General features: G+C 41.2%; 1 protein-coding gene across 1 annotated transcript; it reads left to right on the top strand.

Annotated features, from left to right (window-relative positions):
* Positions 1-268: 268 nt before the first annotated feature.
* GPHR (Golgi pH regulator) lies at positions 269-19,171 on the top strand (the record flags this gene model as incomplete). Its single annotated transcript, XM_076213911.1, is given in 8 exon segments — positions 269-533; positions 2,738-2,901; positions 3,137-3,243; positions 3,730-3,854; positions 6,112-6,330; positions 13,326-13,442; positions 16,304-16,447; positions 18,986-19,171. Coding segments are annotated over 8 exon segments (1,107 nt in total), but the record flags the coding sequence as incomplete, so codon positions are not given.
* Between the last annotated feature and the right edge of the window lie 5,829 nt (positions 19,172-25,000).

Genomic DNA, 25,000 nt, shown 5'->3' with positions numbered 1-25,000 from the left:
AATAATCACGGAGTGTTTCCCTCCGTTGTATTGTTTTCTTTGGGTCGTATTTTATTAAACTTATTCCATAAGTCTACACTCTCGTGTGGAAAGCTATACTTTTTTTTTATATATTTTACGTTTTTTATATATATGCGTATGTATGATGATAACAAAGGTGCCATAATCGTGGTGAAAAAAGACAATTTTACTATGCCACGTACAACAATATAAATCTGGGAATATGAAGGCATTAATCGTAGATTGTAAACTAAACTGACTATTTTAGAATAATTTCGTTAGTTAACTACTGCCCCCATGAATTAGCATTGTAAAATATATATTATAATGCACTATTCAATTAGTTTCAAAATCGATTTCATCGTACCCAGTTTTTAATTTTATTCTTTAGATAAGATTTAGACCATATGAACACTTGATCGACAGTTTGTTGACACTACGGAATCTGTATTCGATGACGAGAATGTGTAGTTCTAAGGGCTTTCTTCATGATGGGGTTGTTCGTTGATAGTATCATTATGATTGGATCTATGGTAAGTAAAACCAAATATAGACATTGCAATGCTGTTATATAGAATCAGCATACTGCCTAACATCAACAGCGTACTCGCCAATCCCCTAGAACATATGAAGTCTAAGCGGCTTAAGGCACATACATATGCAATCCCAAAATAAGTATTTCAAAACCAACAAATCTAGTTCAGCAGGCATACCAGACAATAACCCAAAAGAGAAATAACATTGTAATAAGTAAAAATAACACGAACACCTGTGGCAAAGGGTTGATTAGTATTTTCCCATCGTGATGTGTGCAGGGATTTTAAATTTTTGTTTCTTTCCTTTCGAGATTTTTTTCCTACGAAATTTAGGTATTTGTTCTGATGGGCACAGGAATTCTGGAGGTCCTATTTAGAAACACAACTTCCTTTTCAATCCATCAAGTGCCAATATCAATAATATGAGAAAAAAATTCGGACAGAAACGTTATAGAAAAGACCCCCCTTGGCCTTGGTATGTCCAAAGAAATTTGGAAAAATAGATTTAATTTGGAAAATAGCAAGTTCTATCCCAGTATCATGCAAACATATTTTTCATTTTGCTATTTAAAAATCTGTTTACAAGGGAATGGTTAGGATTAGTTAGGAGGTATTACCCTATTGGACTGTAAATTTTGTTAAATATCTGCCTTTATTCAAGAATTTTAGTTAATCTCTGTTGTCTTGAACATTTACTAAATTTTTTTCTTCATATAAAATCAACACAAGTTAATATTAATTGACGTCTCAAAGGTTCATGCTCACTTTGTTTCCAACCAAGATTTGATCTATCTCTCTCTCTCTCTCTCTCTCTCTCTCTCTCTCTCTCTCTCTCTCTCTCTCTCTCTCTCTCTCTCTCTCTCTCTCTCTCTCATAGTAGAACAGCAGCCTTCACCTACATTAGACCTTTAATGGAGTATATTATTTGTGTTTGGAATACTGGCCTCAGACTAGACCTCAGAGTACTAGAATCTGTAGAGTAAACTTGGACCTGTCACATAGATGTATTCTCTTAATTTTCTTATGGTGGATGACTCAGGATACTGAACCTTTATACAGTACAAGGATGGCTGTTACACTGACTTAATGAAATACTGTAAAAACTTTCACAATCAGTGTAACATTCATCCAAGTAATATCTTCACCCTGGCTAGATATTTAAGATTCTTACCTCCCACTTTTCTCTTAAGGTTAAGATGAGATTCTTCTCAGTTAGGTGTGTCAGTCTGTGGAACTCGTTACATGATGATGTAGGTGCTCTTACCTCTGTGTTTTTAAATCTGCTATTCATACATTGTTGGGCTCACTTCTTTATCAGTTTGCAGACTAAAGTTTCCCCTTTCTCTTAATCTTATCTCCATATTCTTACCTGAAAGTTTGTACTTCCACAAATTAATGATTAATACTTCCAGACACAGCTTCAGTTGAATTGTGTAAGGTATACAACTTGCCAGAACATGAAAAAGAATTTCAGTATATGGGCATATTCAAAGAGAGGTTCCAGAAAAATTGCAGTAAAAGAAAAGGTTTTGATACAAAAACTCATTACCAGAAGACTAGTGGGTATGTCGCAGAAAAGCTGATTAGATGGAGTCGGTGAACTACTGGAAATACTTGAAAACCAAATGAAAATTGAAGGAAATGAAATGATTATGGATAAGGAAATGTGAGAAAAAATTTGTGAAGAGGGTCACAAGCTGACAGGAATAGATACTAGGAGGCATGTGGATAGAAAATAGAGAAAAGCTCCAAGTTTCATTTCATGAAACTTGGAGCCCTACGGTTACCAGCCATGGTGCTGAGGCTTCTACCCCATCCCTCATTGTAGGCTGCCACCTCATAATTCTTTGTGAGGAGATAGTAGATGGTTGTCATTGTTCAAATGTGGCTCTGTTCTTGTGTTATCAACTATTAGGAGTAGTAAGAGGATGGATGTAGTCGTCAGCTTTGTTTTCGTGAAGAGGTGGAGGAGAAATAAGTAAAATTTTAGGGAGAATTGATAGATCTTAAGCCTGGTCCAGGGGTTCATTGCCAACCACCAGATGAAAAGGAGGGTATTTGTGGGTTTTGAAAACCGGCAACAATGATATGATTCTCTTCTATGTCTATCTTGGAAGTCCATCACCTACAGGCACCTGTTGTATGTTCCTTTTGAAACAATTTAACCATAGAAACATGTATTAATATTTACATTTTTTCAGTTTGTGTTTTTTGCTGGAGGATGGGTATGGTTTGTAAAGAAGATATTTAGAGATTATGAAGCCCACAACACTCTTGTACAGCTGTTTTTTCCAACAGTCTTCATGCTGTCATGTGAAATGTTCCAGCTCATCATCTTTGAGATAGCAGGCGTTCTTGATGCTGGGTGAGCTATTGTATATATATATATATATTTTTCATTTATATATTAATTTTGGTCTTGAAAATATGAAACCTAAAATATTTTTTTTGTCATCAATTTAGAATTTGTAACCATTTTGTAAAAGGTCATGTGAAGTACCTCATAGATGTAAGTGCACCAATTTGATATATCTTCACATTTAGTGCAAGTGAACATTGATTATAGGTCTAGATGTCTGCCCTTTCTGGTTTACTGACAGATCTCGCTACTTATATTGGCATGTGGTCCTGTATCTGATGCTCATACTCCTCATCCTAGTTATTCCATTCTACTTGTGCTACTTCTGCCTGTCCAGTTCCCGTTTAGGTACGTGTTTGTACATGCCTCATGTTGGCAGCAGTATTTTGATGTAGGAGGTATATCCCATGTTTTTTGCTTTTTATATTTCATTAAGTTTGTTTGAACCTCTTTCATTATTAGGCTGCCACCCACAAACTTAAATTGTCTGTTGAATGGTTAAGCTCAGACATTTGCTCCTTTGAAAATATGAGTGAAATACAACTACATGTTGGCCCTGATTTCTTGATTGCTATTGATACATTTATAGTTAACCCTGTATGTCTTACTTTCTAGATATGGTTTTGACTAATGCCAACTAATATTATTCAGATGAGACATGAATCCTAGATCAAAATTGGTCTTAAGTAATTAAGATTCTATTCAATGCAGTCTGTCCTGCATCTAAGTGTTAATCAGGCTACAGTCCAACACTAATCTGTAAAGTAGACCTCTGTTGAAGGGTTGATGGTTAATCACAAAAGGTTTATTCTTACTTGAGCATTGTGTTCACAGTGCGGAGAGAATGGGTAAACCTGTTGACTGTTATTACATGGTGTCTCTACATGACCTGCTTCTGGAAGATTGGTGGACCCTTCCCTATACTTAGCCCTCAGCATGGCATCCTATCTATTGAACAGGTAAAAGGATATTTTACTAATGGACAGGTTGTGAACTAAACTGAACACCTAGAGGGCAACAAATAAAAACCTAAAGAAAGGAAAAGAAAGAAAAGTAAACAAGTACACACACCCATGCACACACATGAATTTGAGGCTAGATACGATAGAACTGGAAAGTAGGATATGGGACTGAACGAGCGTTGCTCCTTTCCTATATACTATAATTAGGCACCTTGTCCACTGCCCTGGGTCAGAGGCAGTGACTTGCGACACTGCCTCTGACCCAGGGCAGTGGACAAGGTGCAGGGATGACCTGTCATCCAGGAGGTGCTAAGATAAGAGGGAGGGTGGAGGGGAGTGGAGTGTATTTAGGGATGGAATAGGTGGGAATGATTTTATGCCTTTTTCTTTTTGGCTACCTCCCTTGAAAGGGGGAAAAGGCCTTGGTATATGTATGTATGTAGGTATATACACACACACATCTGGAAGTTCATGTATGTTGAATTGACTTATGTGGAGATTGGAGCATATTGGAGGACTATGAGGCAAACTACTCGAATGGATGAACATTTTTTTGGAGGGAAGATGCATGAGGACATTTGTAAAGGATAAGATATCAAGATGGAGAGCAGTAACAATTGGAGTTCTGCAAGGTTCAGTGCTTGTACCAATAATGTTTCTTGTCTATATGTAGAGGTTACAAGGTTGGATAGGGAAATGAGGAGGTGAGGAGGAGAGTGGGGGTGGAAAAGGAGATGACAGATGTGGCTGATAAAAAAGTATTGGGATGGTTTGGACACATGGAAAGAATGAGTGAAAAAAGATTAGTAAAAGAGGTGTGAAAGGCAGAGGTGGAGGGGAGTGAACTTGAGGGGACAACCAAGGATGAGATGGATGGATGGGGTGAAAGGGGTGTTGAGCAAGAGGGGAATGTCTGTTGAGCAAGGAAGAAAGAAGGCAGGAGATAGGAATGAATGGAGAATGGCTGTGTATAGAAGATACTGTGATGAAAGGATGGGAGGGAGCAAGGGATGGGGGAGTAAGAAGTTATGTGTGAATGATATCTTGATGTGGCCTAATGGGATTTCTCCCCATCTCTAGTTTGTGCATGAGGGGACAGAGAGGGTGGTCACTGGTTAAGTGAAGCAGCCTTGCTGTGGATGTACTGTTTCTTGCTGCATTGCTTCTGAGCCAGGGCAGTGGGTGGGATGCAGGGATGACCCATTATCCATGAGGAACTAAAATGAGAGGCAGGAAAGGGCAGTAGATTGGAGTGGGTATGTGATTTTTGACTTGGAAGGTACATGAAGCTATGCTGATGAAAGAAAAAGATTGAGATGGTGTTCTTGCTTATCCAGAGAATACAATATCTCTTTCTTGAATGACATGTGGGACAATCCAGTCACTGTTTCTGGTTACCTGGGAGACATGGTTCTCCTTCAAGGGAGACCTGGGCCAGCAGATTGATTAATTGATTGATACCAAATGCCCTTTCCCCCTTATAAGGTGTGTAGCAGAGTCGGACCACACACCCACATCATAGACAAACAGAATATAACAAAGCAGTCAGTACTTCTATAGAGGGTATTGATACTGAAAGCCACAAATAGGGTTTCCTGCAAGAGAAATCTAAGGGAGTAATGAAACTGGTTGGAGTAACATTCACAATAAGAATGGTTTTTATAAAGATGTATGATACAATGACTACATGAAAGTGGCAGTTGCCGACAAGATTGACGAGTTAAACACCATATGAGGACGGAGCCTTTATTTGTATGACGTTTCGCTTATTACAGCTTTTTCAAGTACCAGGTACTTGAAAAAGCTGTAATAAGCGAAACGTCGTACAAATAAAGGCTCAGTCCTCATATGGTATTTAACTCGTCAACAATGACAACAATAGATGTCACCAATTGCCAGTTTTGACAACTTAGGCTGTTGACATATGAAATGATAATAATACAGTGACAATTGAACAGCATCTAGTATGACAGTGAAGGACATTATTGTACTGATGTAAAAGCATATATGTATAGTTTGACTCAGCCACCCCCATATAAAAGGGAAAAGGCCTTGTGGTATATATTGTATATTGATTTTAAACATGAAATAAACATTATTGTTAGTTTCCTTTTTTTTTTTATAAATGTGGATGAGTAAAATTTTATTTATGTAGATTATTTTGTAGAAAATTGTGCATATATACATCAGAAATTATAGAATGATTTTGTTGAGATGGAGTTTTCATGTTTGTTTTTTCATGTTACATTTGTAGAGTATAAGTAGGATTGGGGTGATTGGAGTGACAGTGATGGCTGCGCTGTCTGGCTTTGGAGCTGTGAACTATCCTTATACCTCCATGAACATCTTCATGCGGCCTGTGACTAAATCAGACATCATAGGCAAGGAACGGAGACTCATGCAGACTATGGATGTCCTAGTTAACAAAAAGAAGAGAGTTGCTTTGGCAGAAAGGGAAATGCAAAGCAAAAAGGTAAATGAGAATTGAGTTGAGTCCTGCCACTTTTCAAAAGATGTTTGCATACTATATATCCATGTATTTAGGGTCCCTCATCTAAATGCTTTAACCCTTTCACAATTCTTTCACACATTTTAGCTACCACACTAGTCAAAGTCACTCAGAAGTGTGCTGGTCTAGTATTTGCTTGGTTGTGGGTTCAAGTCCCTTACTCCTCTCTGATTTTCAGCAGTACTGTTACCTGCCCCAACAGTCCAGTCATTTGGCCCTTTCCCTTATCTCAGTGCATACACAAAAAGTTTGTGTATCTTGTCCACTAGTTCTTTCTGACATTCTTTTATTGCTATCCAACTATCCCATCAGGACCTGTGTCTTTCCTCACATCCAGTAATTTTTGTACCTCATGTGGGTAAAAGTAAGGTGATGAGATGTACAAGGGGTGAAAGTGGCAGTAGTCTGGAAGTGAGTGACTGGAGGAAGTGGATAGTTTTAGATACTTGGGTGCAAATGTGGCAGGAAAAGGTGGAGTGAAGGTGGAGGTAGAATGTAGATTGAGAGAAGTGAGTAAATGCCTTGGTGGATTAAAAAGTGTAATGAGGAATAGACATTTGGGAATGGATGCTAAGAGGAGACTATATGAAGGAGTGATTGTGCCAACAGCACTGTATGGGGCAGAAACATGGAACATAAGAGAGGAAGAGAGAAGGAGTTTGAATGTGTTTGAGATGAGGTGTCTGAGAAGTATGATAGAGTGAGAAATGAGGAGGTGAGGAGGAGAACAGGGGTGGAAAGGGAGTTGGGGGATAGGGTTGATGAAAGAGTATTAGGATGGTTTGGACACATGGAAAGAATGAGTGAATAAAGACTAGTAAAAGAGGTATGGAAGGCAGATGTGGAGGGAATGAACATTAGGGGACGTCCTAGGATGAGATGGATGGATGGGGTGAAGGGGGCTTTGGGGAAGAGGGGAATGTCTGTTGAGGAAGGACGGGAGAGGACAGAAGACAGGGGTGAATGGAGAATGGTTGTATATGGATGATGTTGTGATGCATGAGGTGGAATGGGCGGGGGGATGGGGGGGTGAGGTAGTATGTGTGAGCAAAATTTTGACGCAGCCCGAAGGGATTTCTCCCCGTCTTCTCCTTTTATGCATGGGGGGACGGAGAGGGGGGGTTGCCGATTTAATGAAGCGGCCTTGCTGTGGATGTGCTGTGTCTTGCGACACTGCTTCTGACCCAGGGCAGTGGACAAGGTGCAGGGATGACCTGTCATCCAGGAGGTGCTAAGATGAGAGGGAGGGTGGAGGGGTGTGGTGTGTATTCAGGGATGGAATGGGTGGGAATAATTTTATGCCTTTGCCTTTTTGGCTACCTCCCTTGTAAGGGGGAAAAAGCCTTGGTATATGTATGTATGTATATATATATATGTATATATATATATATATTATATATATATATATATATATATATATATACAGGTAAACGTCGACTTACGATGGCCGCGACTTACGATTGTTCGACTTTACGATGACGACGACGACGACGACGATATGATAATTTAACCCCTTCCATACGGTGCCGCACACGTAGGCGTCATGAGGAGCAAGTGGATTCGCGACGCTGCCATATCGGCGTCTTGATTATATTTATTGTAGTCGCCCCTGTGTTTTTACATTCTCTCAAATGTGCCCTAAATCCCATTCTCTGTGGTTTTCAAAATTCGCGGGTGAAAGAGAGAACGATCGATATAAGCGGTGACTATATTTTATGATGCGAGTATTATTACGTCACGTCGTACGGCTGGCATTGGCTGCTGCCCGCGAGATTTAAGTACCGTACTGAAAATACATATTATAGTGTTTGAATATGGTAAAAAGGATAAAAATAATTAAATAAACTACTGTACATGTTTAATAGGCTATATTCAGTATCTCTGGAGTGACCACGGAACAGAGTGGGGATCGACTTACGATGAGATCGTCTTACGATGGCTCTATCGAAACCTAATGCCATCGTAAGTCGACGTTTACCTGTATATGTATATGCTTATGTAATAATATAATAATGGAGAAAAATGGGAGGTGAGCCAGTTGTTGTTTGCTGATGATGCTCTGCATGTTGCAGGGTCAGAGGAGTGATTAATGGATTTAATGACGAAGTTTGGGAAAGTCTGTGGAAGGAGAAATTTGGAGGTAAATGTGGGGAAAAGTAAGGTGGTGAGATGTATGAGGGGAGAGGTTGGCAGCAAGTTGGAAGTCTGAAAGGGGAGAGGCTGGAGGAAGTGGATAGCTTTAGGTATTTGGGGGGAAATGTGGTGGAAACAGGGAGGAGTGGAGGTGGAGGTAGATTGTAGATTGAGGGAAGCAAGTAAATGCCATAGGGTATGAAAAGGTGTAATGAGAAATAGGCATTTGGGAATGGATGCAAAGAGGAAATTATATGAAAGATGATTGTGCCAACATTACTGTATGGGGCAGAGACTTGGAGTTTAAGAGAGGCAGAGAAGAAAAGAATGAATATGTTTGAGATGAAATGTCTGAGAAGGTAGGGGGTTATAAAGTTGGGTAGAGTGAGAAATGAGGTAAGGAGGAGAGCCGGGGTGGTAAAGGAGATGGGAAGGCTGATGAAAGAGTTTTGGGATGGTGACACATGGAAAGAATGAGTGGAAAAAGATTAGTAAATGAGGTGTGGAAGGCAGAGGTGGAGGGAGTGAACTTGAGGGGAAGACCAAGGATGAGATGGATGGATGGGGTGAAAGGATGCAAGGATGGGAGGGGTGGGTGAAGGGGAGATTAGGGAGTGGTTATGTGTGAATGATATTTTGATGCAACTTGATGGGATTTCTCCCTGTCTTCTCTTTCTCTGTATGAGGGGATGAAGAGGGGGTTGCTGGTTAAGTGAAGTGACCTTGCAGTGGTTGTTGTTGTTGTTGTTGTCGTTCCCTAGACTGTCTGTCCGAGCAGTCCCGTCTCCCCAAGGAAGGCCACAGCCGAAACTGGGTTTTCCCACAAATCCTTTATAGAGTGTATGTTGTGTTGTTTGCGTGCATGATTGTGTATAATGCAGTCTTCCATTATGTGTTGTATGGTATGGGGTGAAGTGTTACATTCTGGGCAGCTGTTCACAACACGGTCGTCCAGCCTCTTCTGGTAGCTTAGAAGTGCTGGGTGGTGACCGCATCGCAGTCTGGCCAAGTGGACTCTGTCCTTACGTGGGAGAGAGGATTCAGAAGGGTGGATATCAGGGGGTCTGGCATGTAGCAGTGTGTTGTCTTTCAGTGTGTTAATGGAGCGGTGAGTGATATGATTATGAATATGTTTCCGGAGGCTGGTATTTGGTGGTTGTGGAGGAAGAGAAGAGAGTATCTGTGTGTAATAAAGGTCTATGGGTGTAGTTTTAATGTTTCTTGGTGTGTGTGGGTGTTCTGCTATGTAGTGTAGTGGGTGTGATGTGTTTGTGGTGGCTGCAGCAAGTGTTTGTGTGCCTCTCATGTCGAGGTGGTCCTTGACTTTGAGGACTTTTGTTTCATGGTGTAAATGGTCTGTAGGTGATGTATTTGTGCAGCCTGTAATTGTTTTTAGGGCTTTGTTTTGTATGATTTGAAGGGTGTTGTGGTGTGTCTCACTGAGATTAGGAGCCCATGCAGGACTCGCATAATTCATCACTGAGCGTATGCATTGTTTGTATATTGTTATATTAGTTTCTTTGTTTTGTCCAAATGTTGTTCCAGTAATTGACTTGAGTGCGTTAAGTCTAGGTGTGCATTTGTTTTTTATGTTTGTGAGGTGTTGTTTGAAAGACATGGATGTATCGTATGTTACACCAAGAATTTTCGGTGTGTTTGTGTGTGGTATTAGAGTGTTGTTGATGTAGAGATGAGGTATGTATTTGTGTTCTTTTGTCCAGTTGGTGAGAAGTGTTGCTGTAGATTTGGTTGGAGCTATTTTGAGTCTGTTTGTGATGAACCATGTGTTGAGTGTGTCAAGGTAAGGCTGGATTATTTCTGCAGCTTTGTCTGTGTTACGATGTGTGCATGTGATTGTTATGTCGTCTGCGTAGGAAGAGATTTGTATTTCTGAGGTGTCTGGCGTGGGTAAGTCATGCATGTATAGATTAAATAATGTGGGGGATAGAACTGAGCCCTGTGGTACTCCGTTCTTAATGTTTCTGATGTGTGATGATTGGCCATTATATGACACATGAGCATTCCTGCCTGCCAGATAATTGGCCAGCCACCTTTTGGTGTTATTGTGCATGTCTGTGTTATATATTTTATTTGTTAGGTTGTGGCGGGGGATAGCATCAAAAGCTTTACTAATGTCCAATGTTATAAGAAGTGTTCTGTGGTGGGGCCTATCCGAATTGATGCCATCTAAAATTCTTTGTGTGAGGTTTGTCAGAAGAGTGTTTGTGGAGTGTAGTGGCCTAAAACCGTGTTGTGAGTCAGCAAGGGGAATATATGGTGTGACAAGTTTAAGTATTAGGCGTTCAATGACTTTAGAGGGGGTGCAGAGAAGTGTGATTGGGCGGTGCGATGTTGGGATTGTTGGGTCTTTGTTCGGTTTTGGGATGGTGATTATTTTACCATGCTTCCAGATGTCGGGTATAGTGTTGTGTGAATAGCTGTAGTTTGCAATGTTTGTGAGTGCGTGTATACCTTGTGGTCCAATGTGTTTTAGGTGGATGTTGCTTATGTTATCAGGGCCACAGGCAGATGAGTGCTTGAGACTATGCATTATGAGTTTTGTCTGACTGTCTATGAAGGGTGTATAGTCTGAGTCTGTGGGAAAGTCTTTCTTACGTCGAATGGTGCGTCGGTCGTCAGGGTGAGATGTAAGATGGCTCGTCTGTGCGGAAATGACGTATGAGTGCGTTTGCTTGTTGTCTGTTTGAGGGTAGAATATCTGTTGTTGTGATTATTGCTGCGTGAGAGCGTGTAGTGTTAGTGTTGGATAGTGTGATGCTGTTGAGTGTTTTGTACAATTTGCTGGTGTTTGTTTTGTGATCAAGTGTATTGATAAAGTTTTGCCAATTTTGTGTTTTTTGTTCATGTATTTTATTGGCAATCACAGTGTTTAGTGTTTGTATTTGGTCTGCTATGTTTTGAGGGATAGGTGTGGGGGTATCGTGTTTAAGTGTGTCACGTTGTCTGATGAGGCCTTGGATTTCTGGTGTGAAGTTGGGGTTGTGTGATTTTCTGTTGCCTCTAGGGATGTATCTCTTGTCTGCGTTTTGTATGATTGTATTAAAAGCGTGCACAGCATTGTTTATGTTTGTGATTGGTGTACTGTTAAGTGTTTCAAAATGTTGTTCTGTCTCTTCATTAAAGGCTTCCCAGTTAGCTCTCTTGTAATTGGTGTAAGTGTGTCTGTGGCCAGCTGGGGTGCATCTTGTTTTGGTGGTGATGATGATTGGAAGGTGGTCAGAACCAAGGGCTCCGACCACTCTCCATGATGTTGTTGGGGTTAGGCAGGGGGAGCAAAAGGTGATATCAGGAGAGGAGGGAGTGTAGAGGGCTTGGTATGGGATATGTGTATGATTATGCGTGTTGTTCATGATAGTCAATGAGTCGAATTGAGTTTGTATATCAAGCCCTCTGTCTGTGTCAGGGTTGTCGACAAACCAGGCAGACGACTTGGCGTTGAAGTCACCACCCATGATCAGGTTGGGGATTGAGGTTAGTTGGCTGAGTTGAGGTCTGAAGGTGTTTGGAACTGTGGGGGATGATTGGGGGGGAATGTACATGTTAACTATTGTTAGTGTTGAATTGTTGCCTGTGCGGATACGAATGGATTGGGTTTCAGTTGTGTTATCTGTGGTAGGGAGGAGAATTTTGGTTGTGGCACTTGTGTCCACAAAACAGATGGAATGGTGGATCAGGGTGATGAGTCCACCGCCATTGCCGTCAGTCCGGTCTTGTCTGATGGTGGTGTAATTATGAAATGATGGTGTTTTGTGTGAGTGTCTTAATTTTGTTTCTTGTAGAATTGCAATGTGTATGTTGTGTTGTTTGAGAAAGTGTTCAAGTTCATGTTTTTTAGTGTTAATTCCGTCAATGTTGTGCTGTGTCTTGCTGTATTGCTTCTAACCCAGGGCAGTGGATGGGATGCAGGGTTGACCCGTTATCCATGAGGAGCTAAGACGAGAGGGCAGTGGCTGGGATTGGAATGGATGGGAATGAAATGGGTGTGAGTAGGTATATGCCTTTTGACATGGCTACCTCCCTGGTAAGGGGGGAAAAGCCCTTGGTATATAGATAATAATCTTGTTCAATGGGGCTAATGCCAGTTATCTGAAGGCTGCAGGTCTTCTGCAAGAGAGACCAAGGGTAATGAATTGATCCATCAATGATACACTTTAAAGATATTGTCATTGTTAATGTCTTAAACCTTCATTTATGTGGGGAAGAACCCAGTGTTTAAGGGGGTAAGATTAACTCGCCTCCTTTTTCACTGTAATAATGCACCTTATATTTTGTTGTGGCTAAAGCCAGTTTTATCTCCTAAGGGCAGGATCCTGTGCTGAAGGGGCTAACCTCTTTGCCATGGTGTCATCTTTTAAGTTTGATAGAATTCCAGTTTTGTGTTGATATTTTTCAAGCTACATCTTATCATGAGGGGATGGAGAGGGGGGTCGCCGAATTTATGAAGCGGCCTTGCTGTGGATGTGCTGTGTCTTGTGACACTGCTTCTGACCCAGGGCAGTGGACAGGATGCAGGGATGACCCATTATCCAGGAGGTGCCAAGATAAGAGGGAGGGAGGAGGGTGGAGGGGAGTGGAATATATAGGAAATGGAATAGGTGGGAGTGGTTTCTATGCCTTTTTCTTTTTGGCTACTCCCCGTGTAGGGGGGAAAAAGCCTTTGGTATATGTATGTATGTACATCTTATCACAGCATTAGCACAAACGGTGTTGAATCTCAGTATTGAAGCTCACCATATTATGTATTAATGCAATTTATTTTGACAGTATGAAACAATTTCACTTGTATGTAAAAATTGCTCACACAGATTGATGAGAATAGCGCCCCACACAGTCGATTATGGGGGCTTCTGCGCAGTGTGACTACAGGAAGCCCCCAGGGAGAAAGCATTGCAGCAATGAAACAAGAAATTGTAGCATTAGAGGTAAGGAACCTTTCTATTATAACGCTGTTGCTGGGGTCAAACAATGGATATATGGAAGGGGAGGTCCTGCAAGACAGATGTCAGAGAGAATCATTTTGCCACCCATCTTGAAAACCCATCAACACTGACCTCCATCTGGGCAGACTTGTAGTCACTAAAGAAGAGATACTGTGTTGTTATCTAGGTGATAGATAGAACTATGTATCTATCATTTTGTGTGATTTTTTTCTATTTGTAGGATTCTAGTTTGTGTGTTTTATTGTTCTGTTGGAGTGGTTTTGGTGCATCTTTTTATCTATCTATATACCAAGGGCTTTTTTTTCTCCTTTTATAAGGGTAACAGCCAAGTCAGAGGCACACACCTAATACAATCCATTCCACTTGCCTGGTTAACTGAAGCTGCTCCCAGGAATCTGTGCCACCTTGTGGTGGTTTGGCCCCCTTCTCCTGGGGCTAGGGATGGTCCTACAACATAGATGCTGCCACACCAGGATTCAACAAACAACACATCATAATCATAAAGACAAAATCATCTAGACTTCTATACATACGTATACCAAAGGCTTTTTCCTCCTTACAAGGGAGGTAGCCAAAAAACAAAGGCGTAAAACCGCTCCCACCCATTCCATCCCCACAAACTCCACTCCCATCCACCCCCTTCCCTCCCTCTTTTTTTGGTTTCTCCTGGATGATGGGTCATCCCTGCATCCTGCCCACTGCCCAGGGTCAGAAACAGTGTCGCAAGACACAGCACATACACAGCAAGGCCGCCTCATTAAATTGACGAACCCCCCCCTCCCCCCCCCCCCCTTCCATCCCCTCATGGAAAAATGGAGAAGACAGTGAGAAATCCTTTTGGGCTGCATCAATTTATTTTTCATACATACTCCCCCTCATGCATCACAGCATCATCCATACACAACCATTCTCTATTCATTCCTATCTTCTGTCTTCTCCTGTCCTTCCTCAAGAGACTTTCCCCTCTTTTACTCCATCCATCCATCTCATCCTTGGTCACCCCCTCATGTTCACTCCTTCCACCTCTGCCTTCCACACCTCTTTTACTAATCTTTCTTCATTCATTCTTTTCATGTGTCCAAACCATCCCAATACTCTTTCATCAACCCTATCTCCCAACATATTCATAATCATGTCACTTACCGCTCCATTAACACACTGAAAGACAACACACTGGTACATGCCAGACCCCCTGATATCCACCCTTCTGAATCCTCTCTCCCACAAAAGGACAGAGTCCACCTGGCCAGACTGCGGTGCGGCCACCACCCAGCACTTCTAAGCTGCCAGAAGAGGCTGGATGACCGCATTGTGAACAGCTGCCCAGGATGTAACACTTCACCCCATACCATACAACACATAATGGAAGACTGCATTATACTCAATCATGCACGCAAACAACACAACATACACTCTATAAAGGATTTGTGGAAAAACCAAGTGTTGGCTGTGGCTTTCCTTGGGGAGATGGGACTACTTGGACAGACAGTCTAGGGAACGACAACAACAACAACAACAACTCCCTTCCCACCCCCAATCTCCTCCTAACCTCCTTGTTTCTTAATCTATCCAGCCTAGTAACCCCTATCATACTTCTCAGGAACCTCATCTCAAACACATTCAAACTCCTATCTTCCTTTCTTATGTTCCATGTTTCTGCTCTGTACAGTGCTGTCGGCACAATCACTCCTTCATGCAATTTCCTCTTAGCATCCATTCCCACATGTCTATTTCTCATTACACTTTTTAATCCCCAGAGGCATTTACTCCCTTCTCTCAATCTACATTCTACCTCCTCCACTCCTCCCTATCCTGCCACATTTGCACCCAAGTACCTAAAAATATCCACTTCCTCCAGTCTCTCTCCCTTAATACTCACTTCCAGTCTGCTGCCACTTTCTTCCCTTGTACATCTCATCACCTTACTTTTACCCACATTTATATTCAACTTCCTTCTTTCACACATCTTCCCAAACTCTGTCAATAGCTTCCTTAATCCCTCTTCTGATCCTGCCATGAGGAGTGTCATCAGCAAGCAACAGCTGGCTTATCTCCCACTTTTCTCCATTTTCTTTAATTATCTCCAATCCCCAACCCACTACCCTTGCATTTACCTCTTGCACCACCCCATCCATGTATAAATTGAACAGCCAAGGTGACATAACACATCCCTGACAAAGTCCCACCTTTGCCTTAAACCACTCTCTCCATATCTGATTCCAACACGAACTGTATTACTCTCGTAAAAACTCTTGACTGCTCTGCAATACCTCCCACAATGCCTTTCTGTCTACCCTGTCATAAGCCTTTTCCAAATCCATAAAAGCCCAAAAAACATCTTTACCTTATCCTAAAGCTTTCTCACATATTTGTCTTACCACAAAAATCTGATATACACAACCCCTACCTGTCCTAAACCCACACTGTTCTTCACCAATTACTCCCTCAGTTCCTCTCCTAATCCTCTCAATCAAGACCTTCCCATATGCCTCCCCAACTACACTTCACAAAATGATCCCTCTGAAACTACTACACTCACACTTGTCCCCTTTTCCCTTGTAAAGTAGAACTATACCAGCACTCCTTCAGTCCTCTGGCACTCTACCCTCTCTTAAACAAACATTAAATAACCTCACCAACCAGTCCACCATCATTGTACCTCCTTTTTTTAGACATTCTGCATGACATCCATCCAACCCAGGTGCCTGCTCTTATCATCTTAACAACCTACTTTCACCTCATCTTTCCTTATTTCTCCTCCATTTTCCTCATTCATCACCACTCTCATTTTCTTGGAGACATAGAAATAACAGAGAACTTTTTCTTGTTATTCCTTTTGGAAGGAATTGTCACGCCAGCTGTTCCTTGAGACTGTAGAGTTGCAGGGGCAAAGGGAGCGCTTGGAATGGGCCCAGACCTTCCAGGGGCGTTACTTCAACTTCATGGGCTACTTCTTTTCCATGTATTGCTCATGGAAGATATTTATAGTAAGTTTTAAGCCATTTTTTATTTATTTATTTTTTTTGTGAACTGAACCTGGATGGAAGGAACGAAAAAGGTGTTTATGATTTTGCTGACATTTAGTAGCAATACAAATTTTATCTTTACAGCACAGTTTCTTCCTCATTGAGAGGATGAACATATATATATATATATATATTTTATATATATATATATATATATGGGAAAGGTGGGGTATGAAGACACATATTAGAGTCCAAGTTTATACCTGACTAGTTCCACCCAATGAGGAATAAACTTGGACTCTAATTTGTGTTCATCACTCACTTTTCTCACCTACCACAATGTCTCAATATATGTATATATATATATATCTACCATAACAAAGTAGTAGCCTCTGTCTGTTTGTTTCTTCATGAACTCCTAGGGTTTTGGAGATAGACCCCCATAGCCATATATATTCTGATACCCTATCACTCCAGGTACTTGGATAATTATATTTTTTTTTTTTTTTTTTTTTTTTTTTCTTTTAGGGTTAAAGGTTAAAGTTAGGGGGGGTATGGTGTGGCAGCATACCACTACTGTAGTGTCCCCTTAATGCACATATTATTTTTGTGATATAAGAATTACTATGATTAAACAAACCATTGTATGTGTCCATAAATATTATTTATATTTGTGAAATTAATGTTGCCACAAACCATGATAGCCTTTGTAAGGAGAAAGCATGTAAATGTAAAATGATTGTATAATTCTACCAAATGTTGAAATATTGGTTATTTTTATTTGATTTTATTGTGAGTCAAATATTTAAAGTTTGTTTCAATTCTTCTATTACTGCCGAGTACCGTTCACCATGTAGTGTTAACAATCCACTACAATGGTTAGGTTAAAGATTATTCATAAACTCCTCCTAGGTTTTTGCAGATAAACCCCTATAACCATACATATTCTGAAACCTTGTAAACCAAGGTACTTGGATAACTATCATTTGTCTCTTGATTTATGAACTCTTAGGGTTTTGGAGATAGACCCCCATAACCATATATATTCTGATACCCTATCACTCCAGGTACTTGGATAACTATATTTTATTTAATTTTTTTTTTATTTTGGTTAGGGTTAACGGTTAAGTTAGGTGGTATGGTTAGGGGAGGGATTATTCACGAACTCGTAGCAATGTGCGGGTAATTTGGCTAGTGTGTATATATATACAGACACTCCTCTACTTACGTTCATTCGTTTTACGTTTTTTTTATTTTACGTTTGAACTGACTGTGAAAAAAAATTGTATTTTTTTTTTTTTTTGTGAATTTTTTAGTTTAGCGCTCTCTCCGTAGTTCAAATGATACGCATGACGCTGCGTCCATTGTTTACATGGCACAAACGACAGACTGAACGTGCCTTGCCTCCTCCTCCCCCTCCTCCTTCTCCACCATCTCAATTCATGTTGCTTGAATTTAATTTATTTGAAATTAATGTTATCATTTTACAATGTTATGTTTATAATTAATGATTTAGGGGTGTTTTATAAGATACGGTAATAGAATTTATGGATGTATAGTACAGTAACAACTTTCGTTCATTTTCACGTTACGTTCGGCCGTTCAGAACCTAACTAAAACGTAAGTTGAGGAGCGTCTGTATATATATATATATATATACAGTGGGTCCTTATATGGAAGGACCAGTCATGCATACAACAAACAAAGATGGAGGGAGGAGACACAACACAGCGCGTGAATGGTGACGTCGGCAAGATGGTGGCGTGGGATTTGATTTTCTGTGCAGTAATGGACACCAATGTTCATTCGTAAATAGAAAATTTCCGCAGAAATAGCAACAAGATTTCCCCCATAATTTGACTGTGCATATAGAATTTTGCGTACATAAGGGCACACATAAATAGAGGTACAATTGTATGGTTTTAGCAGGAAAGAATATGATGGGAGTGAATGGGGAGAGCTCATCTACCTTACACACGCATTTCTTCACTTACTTCATGCAGTCAAAAGACTGACCAACTTATTCCACCACATTCACCCCATTTTTCCTTCCTCAGTGTGCTGAGATGGAAGAAATGGTGTAAATGAATCTTTTAGTGTACAGTAGAACCTCTTCTCAACCAGCCTTAATGGATCCGAGGGGCTAAATTGACCACATTCACCCCATTTTTCCTTCCTCAATGTGTTGAGATGGAAGGAATGGTGTAATTGAATCTTTTGGTGTACAGTAGAACCTCAGTTCTCAACCAATATCACCCTGGTAAAGCTGTATCCAGTAGATCAGTAAACATTTTCGATCCTCAACCAAATAAATTCTGGAACAGTTTTCTAGAACTGATTGTGGTTGAGAACCGAGGTTTTTCTGTATATGAGCATGTGAACTTTTGACTTAGCCACCATTACAATAAGGGGCTTATAGACTTGGTACATCCACTTACCAAAGTTCAAATTGGCTACTTGAGAGGGCCATGATATGGCTTTAGAAAAGCAAGTTTGATTTTATTGTCATATTCAACACACTTATGCCTCCAAGTCTTAATAAGATTATTATATTTGCAGTCTGTTGTGAATATTGTTTTTGATCGTGTGGGGCGGAAGGATCCAGTAACTAAAGGAATGGAAATTGCCGTGCACTGGATGGGACTCGACATTGACGTACAGTTTTGGTCACAACACATATCCTTCTTCCTGGTCGGTTGCATCATCCTAACCTCCATCCGTGGGTTTATCCTCACCCTCACAAAGGTTTGATATATTGTAGTCATCAGTTAAAGATATGAGGTGTATCTTTCCTTCAGTTTCCTACAGTAGCACTGGATTTTTTTTTTTTTTTTTTTAAGGCAAAGGTTTGAAATTTGTGGGTAAAAAGGAAGGATATGAAGTCATAAAAGTTGTAAAGGAGAAGTATAGAAAGGTAGAAGAATGGGGTGATAGAATGATACACCACTCATAAAAAGATTTGTGTGTGTGTGTATATATATATATATATATATATATATATATATATATATATATATATATATATATATATATATATATATATATATATATATATACGTATATATATATATATATGTATATGTGTGTGTATATTTTTTTTCTAAAGGTTATATTTATACCAAAAGGCCTCTTCCTTTTTACAAGGGAGTTAGTGACCCAAGGGATATACATCCACCCTTCACCCATCCAACTTTCATTTGTTTTCCCTTTTATCTTACCACCATGTGAATGAAGGACCATCTTTGCCCACTTCCATGGACCAGAAGCAGTGCAGCAAAGCATAGCACCTCCACATCAGGTCCTGGTAGTCAAAGCTGGTTTACTGCCTCCACTTCATTAAATGGTGACCCTCCCCCTTTGTCCACTTGCGAATCAATGAAGAAGACAAGAAGAAATTCTTTTGGGTGTTGTCAGTTTATCATTCATTCACAACCACCCTCCACTCACACCTGTCTCTTGCCCTCTCCCTTCCCTGCTCAGCTGAAATTCCCCTTTTATCTTGGGTCCCCTTCACTCCATCCATCCTATTCTTGTTTTCAAGTTCACTCCATTCGTCTCTGTGTTCCACATTCATTTTCTTAATCTTTCTTCACTCCTTTCCATATGCCTAAACCTGTCTATATCTATATACTGAAGGCTTTTTCCCCCTTATAAGGGAGGTAGCCAAGTGAAAGGAATGCACTAATTCCCATCCATTCCACTCCCATCTCCCCCACCCTTGTTTCTCATCATAACTCCTTGTGGATGAAGGGTCATCCCTGTCTTCTGCCCACTGCCCAGGTCAGAAACAATGCAGCAAGGCACAGCACATCCACAGGATGGCTGATTCACTTACACAGTGACCCCTGCCCCTCTCTGTTCCCTCATGTGGAAATTAGAGAAGACGGGTTGAGAAATCCCTTCAAGCTGGATCACAGTATCATCCATACACAGCCATTCTCCACTCACCCCTATCCCCTGCCTCTCCCTTCCTTGCTTGACAGACATAGAAAAAGAAGACGGGGAGAAAATCCTGGATCACATGAAGAATTGTCACCCCAGTCTGCGACAGGGTGATAATTCTTCATGTGGGCTATCCTAGGGTGACAATTCTTTATGTGGGCCATCCTGGGTTTACAATTATTTGGTTGTATAAGTTGATAACAATAAGCATAACCCTCATTCAACCTAACCTAACCTAACCTAACTTAACCAAACCAAACCTGATGTAACCTAACCAAACCTAACCTAACATAACTAACCTAACCTAATCTTTATTCCACTATTGATATTCAGCATACTGGGGTGACAATTCTTCAGGTGGAATCTAATGGGGTGATGATTCTTCATGTGGGCATTCTGGGGTGACAATTCTTCATGTGTCAAAATGTCATTCATACACAACCATTCTCCATTCACATCTATTCCCTGACTTCTCCCTTCCTTGCTCAATAGACATTCCCCTCTTGTTCAGCACCCCTCTCACTCCATCCACCCATCTCTTCATTGGTTATCCCCAGAAGTTCACTCCATCCACTTCTGCCTTCCAAGTCAAAGGCATGTACCCACTCCCATCCACCATTTATTTCCCTCATATTGTAGCTCCTCATTATAAAGAAAACATAACAATCTTTTACCCCTAGGAAAAAATAAAATAAAATAAAATAAAATGAAAATTATGTCCTTTGTAGAACCTCCTTTGTAGGAAAAGGAGAAGGAGTACGAAAAGAAGCTGAAGGAGGAGTGGGAGGGAGTTAAGGATAGAGCAGAGATGGGTGTGGAGGAGGAATGGGGATGGTTCAAGGAGGGAGTCTTAAAGTGTGCAAGGATGGTGTGTGGAACAAGAAGAACAGGGGGAAATAGAAGAAAGGGTAGTGAATGGTGGGATGAGGAAACAAAGAAGGTTGTAGAAGAGAAGAAGCGAGCATTCACAGATTGGTTACAAAAGAGGACAGGGGAGTCATATGAGACGTACAAAGAAAAGAAAAGAGAAGTAAAGCAAAAGGTAAAGGAGGCAAAGAGGAGAGCAGATGTGAAATGGGGTAGGAGTATGACAGAAAACTTTGAAAGTAATAAAAAGATGTTTTGGAAAGAAATTAAGAGAGGAAGAGGAGGCGAATCAAGTAGGGAAGAAAAGGTAAAAGGTACAGATGGAGAGTTTGATAATGGAAGAGACGGCAGTGAGGGGAAGATGGGCAGAATATTTTAGGGAGTTGCTGAATGTGAAGGAGGATAGGGAGGGAAAGATAGCTGCAGTGGGAAATACGAAGAAAATGAGAGTGATGAGTGAGGAGAATGGAGGAGAAATAAGGAAGGATGAGGTGAAGGCAGTTGTAAAGATGATGAAAGCAGGTAAGGCACCTGGTCTGGATGGATGTCATGCAGAATGTCTGAAAAAGGGAGGTTCAGTGATGGTGGACTGGTTGGTGAGATTATTTAATGTTTGCTGGAGAGAGGGTAGAGTACCGGAGGACTGGAGTAGTGCCTGTATAGTTCCTCTGTACAAGGGAAAAGGGGACAAGTGTGAATGTAGTAATTTCAGAGGGATTAGCCTGTTGAGTGTAGTAGGGAAGGCTTATGGGAGAATCTTAATTGAGAGGATTAGGAGAGGAACAGAAGGAGTAATTGGTGAGGAACAGTGTGGATTTAGGACGGGTAGAGGTTGTGTAGATCAGATCTTTGTGGTAAGACAGATATGTGAGAAAGCTATAGGAAAGGGGAAGGATGTTTTTTGGGCTTTTATGGATCTGGAAAAGGCTTATGATAGGGTAGACAGAAAGGCACTGTGGGAGGTTATGCAGATTTATGGGATAGGAGGAAAGCTTTTGGGAGCTGTCAAGAGTTTTTATGTGAGTAGTAGAGCATGTGTTAGGATTGGAAATGGAGAGAGTGAGTGGTTTGAAGTAAAGGTGGGACTTCGTCAAGGATGCGTTATGTCGCCCTGGCTGTTCAACTTATACATGGATGGGGTGGTGCGAGAGGTGAATGCTAGGGTAGTGAGTCAGGGATTGGAGATGGTTAAAGAAAATGGAGAAAAGTGGGAGGTGAGCCAGCTGTTGTTTGCGGACGACACTGCGCTTGTGGCAGGGTCAGAGGAGGGATTGAGGAAGCTGGTGGCAGAGTTTGGGAGAGTATGTGATAGAAGAAAGCTAAAGATAAATGTGGGTAAAAGTAAGGTGATGAGATGTACAAGGGGTGAAAGTGGCAGTAGACTGGAAGTGAACATTAAGGGAGAGCGACTGGAGGAAGTGGATAGTTTTAGATACTTGGGTGCAAGTGTAGCAGGAAAAGGTGGAGTGAAGGTGGAGGTAGAATGTAGATTGAGAGAAGCGAGTAAATGCCTTGGTGGTTTGAAGAGTGTAATGAGGAATAGACATTTGGGAATGGATGCGAAGAGGAGACTGTATGAAGGAGTGATTGTGCCAACAGCACTGTATGGGGCAGAAACGTGGAACATAAGAGAAGAAGAGAGAAGGAGTTTGAATGTGTTTGAGATGAGGTGTCTGAGAAGTATGGTGGGGGTTACTAGGCTAGATAGAGTGAGAAATGAGGAAGTGAGGAGGAGAACAGGGGTGAAAAAGGATTTGGGAGATAGGGTTGATGAAAGAATATTAGGATGGTTTGGACACATGGAAAGAATGAGTGAAGAAAGACTAGTAAAAGAGGTATGGAAGGCAGATGTGGAGGGAGTGAACATGAGGGGACGTCCTAGGATGAGGTGGATGGATGGGGTGAAGGGGGCTTTGGGGAAGAGGGGAATGTCTGTTGAGGAAGGAAGGGAGAGGATGGAAGACAGAGGTGAGTGGAGAATGGTTGTATATGGATGATGTTGTGACTGCATGAGGACGAATGCGGGGTGGGGGGTGGGGTAGTATGTGTGAGTAATTTTTTGACGCAGCCCGAAGGGATTTCTCCCCATCCTCTCCTTATATGCAAAGGGGGACGGAGAGGGGGGGTCGCCGATTAAATGAAGCGGCCTTGCTGTGGATGTACTGTGTCTTGCGACACTGCTTCTGACCCAGGGCGGTGGGCAGGGTGCAGGGATGACCCGTCATCCAGGAGGTGCTCAGATGAGAGGAAGGGTGGGAGGGGTGGGAGTGTATTTAGGGATGAAATGGGTGGGAGTGTTTTTATGCCTTTCCCTTTTTGGCTACCTCCCTTGTAAGGGGGAAAAGCCTTGGTATATGTATGTATATGTATGTAGAACCTCCATTTCCCATTCAGTGTTCATAATTGTACATACATACATACATATACCAAAGGCTTTTTCCCCCTTACACGGGGGGGTAGCCAAAAAGAAAAAGGCATAGAAATCACTCCCACCCATTTCATTTCACATATATTCCACTCCCCTCCACCCTCCCTACTTCCTTGGCACCTCCTGGATAACGGGTCATCCCTGCATCCTGTCCACTGCCCTGGGTCAGAAGCAGTGTCGCAAGACACAGCACATCCACAGCAAGGCCGCTTCATAAATTCGGCGACCCCCCCTCTCCGTCCCCTCATGTAGGAAAGGAGAAGACGGGGAGAAATCCCTTCATAATTTTACCCCCGTGTGTGTGTGTGTGTGTGTATATATATATATATATATATATATATATATATATATATATATATATATATATATATATATATATAATATATATATATATATATATATATATATATAATATATATATATAAATAGATATGTATGTATGTATGTATGTATACTTTTTTTATGCATAAACTCATGTCTAGCACCATGCTGTTCATGTGTTCATCTTTCCAGTTAGGTTTTAGTGCAATGGAATTGGTCATAAGAGATTCACGTCTGATGTGCTCTCTTGCATATGTTTTCCCATTATATCTTTTTATCTATCATGATGTACAATAGAGGATGGCAGCGAGTTCTAAATCTAAAAGGAGAGAGGCTGGAGGAAGTGGATAGCTACAGGTATTTGGCATCGCATGTGGCAGGAAAGGGAGGAATGGAGGTGGAGGTAAATTGTAGATTGAGAGAAGTAAATTAATGCCTTAGGGGATTAAAAAGTGTTATGAAAAATAAACAACTAGGGATGAATGTAAAGAGGAGATTGTATGAAGGGGTGATTGTGCTAACAGTATTGTATGGGGCAGAGACTCGGAATTTAAGAGAAGCAGAGAGGAAAAGGTTAAATGTGCTTGAGATGAAATGTTGAAGAAGTATGATAGGGGTTACTAGGAATGAGAGAGAAACAAGGAGGTGAGGAGGAGAGTGGGAGTGGAAAAAGAGATGGCAGATAAGACAAATGAAAGATTATTGGGATGGTTTGGACACATGGAAAGAATGAGTGATGAAAGATTAGTAAAACAGGTGTGGAAGGCAGAGGTGGAGGGAGTGAACTTGAGGGGATGACTAAGGATGAGATGGATGGATGGGATGAAGGTGGCATTGGGCAAGAGGAGGATGTCTATTGAGCAAGGAAGGGAGAAGGTAGGAAATAGGTTAGTGAAAAGGAATGTGTATGGATGCTGCTGCTATGCAAGGAAAGGGGGGATGGAGGGGTAGGGGGTGCTTATGTGTGAATGATATTTTGACACAGCCAGAAGTCTCTGCCCTGTCTTCTCTTTTTC

This window comes from Oratosquilla oratoria, chromosome 32, assembly GCF_046742065.1.
Source record: "Oratosquilla oratoria isolate Oo_2021 chromosome 32, ASM4674206v1, whole genome shotgun sequence".
Taxonomy (NCBI): domain Eukaryota; kingdom Metazoa; phylum Arthropoda; class Malacostraca; order Stomatopoda; family Squillidae; genus Oratosquilla; species Oratosquilla oratoria.
The sequence above is the reverse complement of the archived record's forward strand: the minus strand, read 5'-3'. Positions and strand labels throughout refer to the sequence as shown.